At 41.9% G+C, this 10,759-nt stretch overlaps 1 protein-coding gene across 1 annotated transcript; it reads left to right on the plus strand.

Moving 5' to 3' along the window:
- Positions 1-5,101: 5,101 nt before the first annotated feature.
- Positions 5,102-6,066, plus strand: LOC122425810 (acidic leucine-rich nuclear phosphoprotein 32 family member B-like). Its single transcript, XM_043444442.1, has one exon. It carries the CDS (start codon positions 5,136-5,138, stop codon positions 5,916-5,918), a length of 783 nt encoding a protein of 260 aa, XP_043300377.1. The 5' UTR covers positions 5,102-5,135; the 3' UTR covers positions 5,919-6,066.
- The last annotated feature ends 4,693 nt before the right edge of the window (positions 6,067-10,759 follow it).

A 10,759-nucleotide genomic window follows, 5' to 3' on the forward strand; every position in this document is an offset into this window, starting at 1 on the left:
GTCAAACAACTGGACAGGGTCAGAGGTGGGATTTGAACCTCGGCGCTTGAACTCCAAGCCAAATATTCCAAACTGGGGCAGCTTCTTGGAAGGGACTGGTGAATTTTTATTATCTTCCTCACCAGGATTTTTCTTTTACCTTGAGCATGACGGTTTGACTTGGCGCAGCATCAATTCCCCTGGGACTGGTCTGTTAAAAGTGGACACATGGAACTTAAGAAAAAATGGAGCCAACGGCTGGAGATAGAGGGCTGCTTTCCCTTTCCATTTGAAATTAATGTTCACTGTATAAAAAACATAAAGCATATCCATCCCCAGGGACTCGCCTGACATTTTAAAACTTTCATCTGTTTTAATTCACGGCGTTGGAGGAGGGGATTTAAACGCAGCCGAGCGCTGGTGGCGAGTTGGCGGCCGTGTGCATTTCTCTCCTGTCGTGGTGGATGGCGTGTGCTCTGGGCCCAAACAAATTATATAGCTTATTTAGCTCCCTCTAAAAACAATAATAGGCCTATTCAGATTTTATCTGTAATTTTACTTTGTTGTTGAGCAGTATTAATAATGCTATTGTAAAGCAGGCCAGGGCAGCACTCCCCGAATTTCCTCTCCTCCGACTGTAGGATGAATAGCTACTCACAGAGCACAAAGGTGAACGTGTGGCTGGTCTCAGAGTTAGACCCTCAGCATAAGTTAGACGTGCTTGCCTGGATCAGAGCTGTGTTCATATCACATCTTGCAGATTTGGCAAGGGCTTTAAGAGTCCTGTATTTCAAGTTGGTTTTTATAGAAACTTGCTGTAGAACTGGGCAGGATTAATCACAGCTGAGATATATCACACTTAGTACAGTATTAAATTCTAGCAATGGAACGATGCAAAACCAGTCCATAACCTTATAAGAACATTGCCTGCTACAGTAATCACAGAGAAATACTGTATATCCAAATTAATGGAGAATAAAATGTCCTGCACTCTGGGTTTTGATGTCGGACAAGGTTCCTGGGTGGTATTCATTTCCTCTGCTTTCCCCTACCTGAAAGCTGGCTGAGGCAGGCCTTGGGTCTTCCTGGTGTTTATTATCACAGTGGACTTGTGCATGTAGAGACAGTCTGCTTTGGGCATCCTTGCTTTGGCAGAGTTACCTAAGAATACCTTCCTTCATTCTGTAAAGATTGATTACACACCTGTAGTGAGTGCGGAGATTACCAAGTACCTGTGACTCCCTCCCTCTCCTCAAGGAGTTGCCTCTGAGTCTATAGCTGCCAGGGTTATTGTTGTTCAGTCATTAAGTCATGTCTGACTCTTTGCGACCCCATGGACTGCAGCATACCAGGCTTCCCTGTCCTCTACTATCTCCTGGAATTTGCTCATGTCCATTGAGTTGGTGATGCAATCCAACCATCTCATCTTCTGCTGCCCCCTCTTCTCCTTTTGCCTTCAGTCTTTTCCAGAATCAGGATCTTTGCCAATGAGTCGGCTCTTTGCATCAGGTGGCCAAAGTATTGGAACTTCAGCTTTGGATCAGTCCTTCCAATGAATATTCAAGATTGATTTCCTTTAGGATTGACCAATTTGATCTCCTTGCAGTCCAAGGGACTCTCAAGAGTCTTCTCCAACACTGCAGTTCAAAAGCATCAATTCTTCGATGCTCAGCTTTCTTTATGGTCTAACTAACTCTCACATCCATACATGACTACTGGAAAAACCATAGCCTTGACTAGACAGACCTTTGTTGGCAAAGTAATGTCTCTGGTTTTTAATATGCTGTCTAGGTTGGTCGTAGCTTTTCTTTCAAGGAGCAAGTGACTTTTGATTACATGGCTGCAATCCCCATCTGCAGTGATTTTGGAGCCCTCCAAAATAAAGTCTGTCACTGTTTCCATTGTTTCCCCATCTATTTGCCATGAAATGATGGGACCAGGTGCCATGATCTTAGTTTTTTGAATGTTGAGTTTTAAGTCAGCTTTTTCACTCTCTTCTTTCATTTTCATCAAGAGGCTCTTTAGTGCTTCTTTGCTTTCTGTCATAAGGGTGGTGTCATCTGCATATCTGATATCTGATATGTCATCTGCATATCTGCATATCATATCTGAGATTACTGATATTTCTCCTGGCAGTCTTGGTTCCAGCTTGTGCTTCGTCTACTCTCCTCCCCAAAACTACCAGCCAGTGAAAGAAATGCTAAAATAGATTCTCATGGGAGAGCATAGAATCTCCTAGAGAAACTTAAAAAGTTAGTAAAATCTATAGTCTGAGTTAGGTCAAAGGATGTCTCTCATGTCCAGGACCCTAGACACATGATAGGTGGAGTGGTTATTTCTTTTACCTCTGCCTTCCTCATTTTTCTAGTAACTGGCATCAAATTGGGCTTGACTTTTATGGTCACTTTAAAGGAGGCCCTGCCTTTAGCTATGTATTTTACTATGGGAAGCTATTACTAAGTCTTATAAAAATGAGGAAAGCAATAGCTTGGGGTTTACTGTGGTCCTTTGACTCAACCTCTTGTCTATAAGTGGCATTAGGATGCAGAAGCTTATTGAAGGCTCACTCCAACTTGCAACCAATGCTTCTTCAGGCTAGTCCAACTTTGTTTTCAACTTTCCTGTGACATTGTCAACTCCACCTTTAATTACAGATAAAGTATTTTCCAAGGACTTAAGAACCTGCCATATTGAAATGCAAAGAAAAGAATATGCCAAAGAGACATTATATGGGACATAAATGGTCCATTATGCCCTTCCATGAAAAGGATTCATGGCATATCATGGTTTGAACCCAGTGACCTTGGGCTTTGCAGGTGGGTGAGACTGCTGAATGCAGCTCAGGATGTCAGAGGAGATGATCATTCTCATCTCACCAAGGAGAACACATGCCCTATTCTCTCCCGTGTTGTTTCTCATTGCTGTGCAAATGTGGCTGGGCATCTGCATTTCTTGACATGCCCTCTACTTATTTACATAATACACTCCTACCAAACAGTAGCAATTATTTCTTCTCTTTCAGTCTTAAAATTGGATCTTTTCTCCTTCTGCTAGTTAAGTGACTCACTTAAATTTAATTTTATAGTCTTTTGGAGTTCAGATAATACACTGATTTTGCCAGACATAAAGCTAGTGCAGTCATGCTCTGCTTCTGAGATTGCTACCGTACACATAATGATACCAATAAATACAATAGAAGGATGCTTTCAGGGATTTTAGCTAGAGGCTTAAAGAAAGTATGCCACACTACTTTCAGAAGTGTTTTGAGAAAAGATATTTCTCCTTGAGGATTCATTCAAATATGGAGGCTTCTAAAGAACAGCTTTGGTCCCTGAGGTGCTCTGCAAATGGTGGCCAACATGGGCAGTAGCATTTTAGGCCATAGGTCAGTACATGTCGAGGAGGGTTTCAACCCATTTGCTCAAGTACTTGAAGAGATACCTCCTTAGAGAAAGAGGAAATTTCAGGGTGAGTTTTCCAGGCTGAGCCATATACCTGGCTACCCATTATCAATTCATTCATTCACCTATTGTCCTATATGTTTATAGAGAGCTTATTAATTTCCAGACACCGAGGAACCAACATAAATAAGATATAGCCTCTGGCCCGGGATCCAGGGAACAAGAGATACATAAGTAATTTCAGTATAATGTGACAAAGGCTTTGATAGTGGTATTTATAATGTATTTGCAGAGTATATTGGCTAGAGCAAGTTTGGATAGCTTTGCAGTAGAAGGAATTTGATCTGGGACTCATATGAGAGAGTGGAGTATAGCAGATGAATAAAGTAATAACAGTAATCACAATGACAAAAATGATAATAATGGTTAACATTTATTGGATGCTTACTATGTGCCAGGTGTAGTTCTCAGTGCTTTTAATTTTTCTTGTAGTTTTACATTCCTAACCCCATACCTCTAATTTACCCCTTTCCTTTCCTCATTGGTAGCCACTGGTTTGTTTCCTACATCTGTGAGTCTGTTTTTGTTTGTTTTGCTATGTAATTCATTTGTTTTGGTTTTTAAATCTACATGTAAGTGATATAGAGTATTTGTCTGACTTATTTCACTATGTATAATATTCTCTAGGTTGATCCACGTTGGGGCTAGAATTTCATCCTTTTTTATGACTAAGTCATAAGCCACTGTGTATTTGTGTTGTGTGTGTGTTTGTGTGTGTGTGTGTGTATGTGTGTGTACTGCTTCCCAGGTGACCCTAGTGGTAAAGAACCTGCTTGCCAGTGCAGGTGATATAAGAGATGTGGATTCGATCCCTGGGTCTGGAGGATCTCCTAGAGGAAGGCATGGCAATCCACTCCAGTATTCTTGCCTGGAGAATCCCATGGACAGCGGAGATTGGCAGGCTATAGTCCATAGGGTTGGAAAGAGTTGGACATGACTGAAGCAACTTAGCATGCACATGCATGTGTGTGTGTGTGTGTATACACACATACATATGATATATATATATGTATATCTCACATTGTCTATCCATTCATATGTTGGTGAACATGTAGGTTGCTTCCATATCTTGGCTGTTGTAAATAGTGCTGCTATGAACATTGAAGTGCATGTATATTTCCAAGATAGTATTTTTTCTCCTGTTTGAGAAATTTGCCCTTTAATTTGCATCAAAATCAGTTTCTTTAGGGAATTCCCTGACAGTCTAGTGGTTAGAACTCTGTGCTCCCACTGTTGGGGGCCCAGGTTCCATCTCTGGTTGGGGAACTAAGATCCTGCAAGTTGCATGGCATGACCTCCCAAAATAAAAGCATTAAAAATTAAATCAATTTCGTTAAGTATTTTATTTACAAGTTTTGAATAATGAATACATAGTGGATGCTGCAGTCACTCGATTGTTTAATCTTTATAGTGAACATATAAGGTGTGTGTGTTGGGGGGCTTCTCAGATGGCACAAGTGTTAAAGAATTCACCTAGCTTTTCCCTCCATGGTTTCTCTCCGCTCCCGCGAGTAACTTGGCTCTGGGGGCTCCGCTCGCCTGCCCGCACGCCGCCCGCTACCCAGGACCGCGCCGTTGGCCTCTGCCTCGAGCAGACCCCTTCCGACGGCCCTCGCTGCGCAGGCTAGGACGCCTCTCCCCGCTCCGCCCCCGCCGCGGAAAGTTAAGTTTGAAGAGGGGGGAAGAGAGAGAAACATGGACATGAAGAGGAGGATCCACCTCGAGCTGAGGAACCGGACCCCGGCAGCTGTTCGAGAACTTGTCCTGGACAATTGCAAATCAAATGATGGAAAAATTGAGGGCTTAACAGCTGAATTTGTAAATCTAGAGTTCCTCAGTTTAATAAATGTAGGCTTGATTTCAGTTTCAAATCTTCCCAAACTACCTAAATTGAAAAAGCTTGAGCCCAGTGACAATAGAATCTGTGGAGGTCTGGATATGTTAGCAGAAAAACTTCCAAATCTTACACATCTAAACTTAAGTGGGAATAAGCTGAAGGACATCAGCACACTGGAGCCTTTGAAAAAGCTGGAATGTCTGAAGAGCCTGGATCTGTTTAACTGTGAGGTTACTAACCTGAATGACTACCGAGAGAGTGTCTTCAAGCTCCTGCCCCAGCTGACCTATCTGGATGGCTATGACCGGGAGGACCGTGAAGCCCCAGACTCAGACGCCGAGGTGGACGGTGTGGATGAAGAAGAGGATGATGAGGAAGGAGAAGATGAGGATAAGGAGGAGGATGAAGACGGCGAGGAAGAAGAGTTTGATGATGAAGAGGATGACGATGAAGATGAAGATGTAGAAGGGGAGGAGGACGAGGATGAAGTCAGTGGGGAGGAAGAAGAGTTTGGACAAGACGGAGAAGTTGATGAAGATGACGAGGATGAGGACGAAGACGAAGATGAAGATGAAGAGGAAGAAAGCGGGAAAGGTGAAAAGAGGAAGAGAGAAACAGATGATGAAGGAGAAGATGATTAATAAGACCCCAGTAACCTGCAAAAAAAAGAACTGTTCAGTATTGGTTGGACTGCTGACATGGATTTGGTAGCTGTTTTTTTTTTTTAAAGGAAAAAAAAAGGTAGCTGTGATACAAACCCCAGGACACCCACCCACCCAAAGAGCCAAAGAATAGTTCCTGTGACATTCCACCTTCCTCCATTTAGTCCCTCTTGGAAATCCACCACCAAGCTTGGGGACTTCACCCCAACAAAATTGTAAGCGTTGTTAGGTTTTTGTGTAAGACTTGCTGTAGCGTGGATAGCTGTGATTGGTGAGTCAACTGCCCGTGGCTACCAGTTACACCAAGATTGTAACAGCATTTTTACTTTCTGTACAACAAAGAAGCTTTGTAAATAAAATCTTAACATTAAAAAAAAATAAAAAATGCGCTTTGCCGAAACCCCTTGGGAGCTCTTGGTGGCTCAGATGGTAAAGAATCTGCCTGCAATGCAGAAGACCTGGGTTCGATCCCTGGGTCAGCAAGATCCTCTGGAGAGGGAATGGTAACCCACTTCAGTATTCTTGCCTGGAGGAACCCATGGACAGAGGAGTCTGGTGGGCCACAGTCCATGGGATCGCAAAGAGTCAGACACGGCTGAGCGACTAACACACGTTGGGGAGCTGAGAACTTTTTCAGGCAGGAGAAACCGTGTCTGCTTACATGGCCTTGCAATAAACCTTTCTCTGCTCTAGTCTCCAACTTTTCAGTATGTTTGGCCTCACTGCATGTTGGGCACATGAATGGGTACTTCTTTCCACCTTAGAAACACACTCCCTTCCCCTCTACTTGGCCTCAATCTAATCATCCCACGGGCCTGTTCTAACCTCACTTCCTCCTTCACGAACCCGGTGACACCTGGTCACCCTGAACTCTAGTTCTTCTTGTTCTCTCTGCTGATACTTCTTCTATTAGGATATAATGCTAATTATTTTATGATGGGTGTAACTGTTCAGTTCAATATTATGTTAAAGATATATTCTGACCAAGTCCCCCAGCTAGGGGATAAAATAGGTGGGGAGGGGCTATAAAGACAATTAAGTCTGTGTCACTGGCAGCCTTGAGGGCAGGGAAAAGGATTTAGTCTCACCACAATCTCGCTCAGTCAACCCCTTCCATTCTTTAGCTTGAATGATTTATGTTTTCTCAATTTTAGGTAAAAATCTATGGAGCCTATGGAGGTATAGCTTTCCCTTCCGTCCAGATGGAAATTCTAGAACCTCCCTTTTCTGTTAAAGACCCAAAAGGAAAAATCATCATCACGTAGAATATCTTCACTGACCACAGTGCAATACAGCTAGGAATTAACAACGAAACATTAGCTACAAAACTGCCTATACTTGTGTTAAAATAAGATGGAGACTAGTCTTAAAAATCCTCCAAGCAAGCAAAGCCATGGAAGTGAAACTAAATTTAGCTTATTTTTTATTAACGTAAGTGAAACTTAACTTACATTATTTCCTGCAAGTATCTATGACACGCATAATAGAAATTTAAAGTCATCTTCCAAAAGATGGTATAAGATAATCACTTTTAATCAATCCCCTGCCATCTGGAAATCCCCACTATAACAACCAATCATTGTAAAAGTTAAACTGCTTCTTCTTTTACACTTTATAAGCCATACTGTGATGAGCCCCTGCTTTTTCTGTCAATGTTGAATTTGGAAACTCCAGTTCAAGAACTATTTTTATACGTACAATAGACTCTTACTAAATACTATTTTACTGATCTGATGGTTTTAGTTTTTGTATTTCTGGATTTCTGACACTTGAAAACAAGTAACTCCCAAGCTAGAGAGGAAATGTAAGCAAATTACAAACTATAACTCAACGATGAAAGTACTACTTGGCAAAATTTATCGAGTGCAGCCAAAAGGGTACGCAGAGATCAATGAATAGTAATAAAGACATCCATAAATGCAAAATATAGATTAAAGATGAATGAACTCAACTTTCAAATCAGGAAGATGTCACAAGAAAACAACAACATCGTCTCAGGGAAGTATAAGGAAGGAAGTATTTTTTAAAAAAGAAATTATAAAATCAATAAAACAAAACTGGCACATTGATTAGACCAATCTCTGGCAAGTTTGACTAAGAAAGAGAAAGTACATGAACACCTGGCACCTGAGAAAAGCATGAGGCTAATTTCAGCCTGAATTTCAATACAAAACAAGGATTGTTCAGTCCTACGCAAGTTCTTTAACTTCTCTCAGTACAGGCCTACATCCATTAAGTGCAAATAACAAAAAATTCTGCTCCAGTGGTTGCTGTCAGAAATAGATGAGACAGTGTTTGCCAAAAACTGAGTACATTGCTTGGCTCAGAGAAATCAACAATAAATACTAGCTATTATGATATCATTTTAATGTCATGGAGTTATATGGAGCCATAACTCTCAGTCCTGGCTTTCCATCAGGATAACTTGTGATAATTTTAAAAAGTCTTGCTGAGTGACTATTTCTATTATTAGGGGCACTCTGATTTTCTCATCGAAGAAATAATTTTTATAATTCTCCAAATTATATCAGCATAACTGTGCTTCATAAGTGTCCCTAAACTTGAGGATGTCTGATTCTGTATTCTTTCCTCTTTTTTCCTTGGCTAGTTCTTTGGTTTCTTTACATGAAAAGTTTCAAGGTTGGGAAAGTCTGCAATTTGGAAAATTTTCCACTTTTCTCTTCTTTTCCTTCTGTATGTCCAAGAGTCCATATTAAATGGTTAGTTTGAGCAACAAAATAAATTTTCAAAAGGAGAAGCTATCTTAGTTTGAATTCCCTGGAAGCAGACTCTGAGATGAGGGTCTGAGAACAAATGGTTTATTTGGGAGGTGAGCCCAGGAAGCGCCAGTGAGAGGGCAGAGAATTGAGCAAAGGAAGGGAAGGAAGCCAGTAAGATACTGTTGCCACCGTGGCATGCCTTTAAATGCCAAAACTCTTTCACTATTTGAAGTCAGAGTGTCTGTAATGCTCCCACCCATCTTTTTTTTTTTTTTAGCTATTCTTTTCTGTTTGTGAAAATGAACTAACCAAGAAGAGAGAGGCAATCAATCACAAAATCAGCAGGATATAAACTTCTAATGAGCATCTTGGGGTTCAGAGATTATTCCCCTTGGATTCGGATGGGTTATCTATCAGATACGGGTTATCTGTATTTCCCGAAATACAATAAGAAATGAAAGTAACAGTAATACTGTGATATGTAGGATCCCTTTAACTTCCCAAAGGGTTATCATATTCACTTGGGCACTCATTCAACATGCCTTTAAACAGTGAAGCTACATTTCATAAAAAGCTGTAAGCTGTAAGGAAGTGTGTAAGATAAACAGGAACCTTAAACATTTTGTAAAGAACCCATAAAGTACCATATACATGGTTCATGCATTTGCCAAGTAGTCGGTTTGCATTTGGGCACTGTGTTGTATTAAAAACACATATCTTTAAATGCTGGGCTGATAATCACATTTGGCACAATGAGATGCTCCCTCCCAGGGGGCTCAAGGGGACAAAAACTAACAAAAGGGCAGCAGGTTCAAGTCTATCTTCTCAACTCTTTCTCTAGAGCAGGAGTTGGCAAACTTTTTCTGAAGAGGGCCAGATGGTAAATATGTAGGCTTTGCGGTCGCTATCACAAATACCCAACAAGTTTGCCCCTGTAGCAGGAATGCAGACATAACAACAGGTGAATGAATGAAACCACGGCTATGTTTCCACAAAAATTCACTTATAAGGACAGGCAACAAGCAGGGGATGACCCACAACCCACAGCTGGCAGAGCCCTCTTCTAGCTGTCTGCCCGTCACCTGGGATTGGTAAACAAAATCACAGGTTCTGTTCTGAGGCTTCTCTCCCTCGCTTTCTCTGTGTGGCTAAGTTTTCAAGAATCAAATAGACAGATGAGGCAAGACTACTGGACTGAACATCTGTGTCAGGAATGATGCTGGATGCTGGACCTAGGGAGGACAGCCTCCTGCCCTCACAGAGACCCCAGATGTGGAAGAGACAGCTCACTGTCCAGCAAAGGTTAAGACTCGCCCTTGCATTGAAGAGAGTCGTCTCCCATGCAGGTGCCCAGCCAAGAACTGTAGTTCCCAGCTTTCTTTGCATCTAGTTGGAACCATCTGATGGTTCTCACCAATGAGATGTAAGCAGAAGAAATATGAGTCACTCATAAGCCAAGATAGTTAAGAAGCAAGTGCACATTCTCCATACATTCATGCATGTTTTCTGGCTGGATGTAAATGACTCCAAGGATATAGTGGATAACAGTCACAGGACAGAAGGAACCCAAGTCCCTGAATTCCTTCATGAAGGTGCTCACCAATCAAGTAACTGATAAATATACATTGATTGAACTAAGGCTCTCAAACTTAAGGGTTTTATTCATCACGGCCACTGGCATTATCCTAACTGACACAGCAGTCCCGCAGATACAAACTATGAAAATGTCAGCCCTCAGTGTGGTAACAGCTGTATTAACAGTGTGCTATGTCCGTGCGTGCAGAGTCACTTCAGGCATGTCCGACTCTGTGCAACCCTGTGGACTGTAGCCCACCAGGCTCCTCTGTCCAAGGGATTCTCCAGGCAAGAATACTGGAGTGGGTTGCTGTGCCCTTCTCCAGGGGATCTTCCTGATCCAGGGATTGAACCTGCATCTCTTATATCTCCTGCATTGGCAGGTGGGTTCTTTACCACTAGCACCACCTGGGAAGCCCAAGAGTGTGCTATAAGAATACCAAGTAGGGAATGATGGGAGAGACAACTTGCACTGGAAATTCAAGGGGTCTTTTTATCAGAGAGTCAGTGGGCCCAGAAGGATTA

Source organism: Cervus canadensis, chromosome 23 (genome assembly GCF_019320065.1).
Source record: "Cervus canadensis isolate Bull #8, Minnesota chromosome 23, ASM1932006v1, whole genome shotgun sequence".
Taxonomy (NCBI): domain Eukaryota; kingdom Metazoa; phylum Chordata; class Mammalia; order Artiodactyla; family Cervidae; genus Cervus; species Cervus canadensis.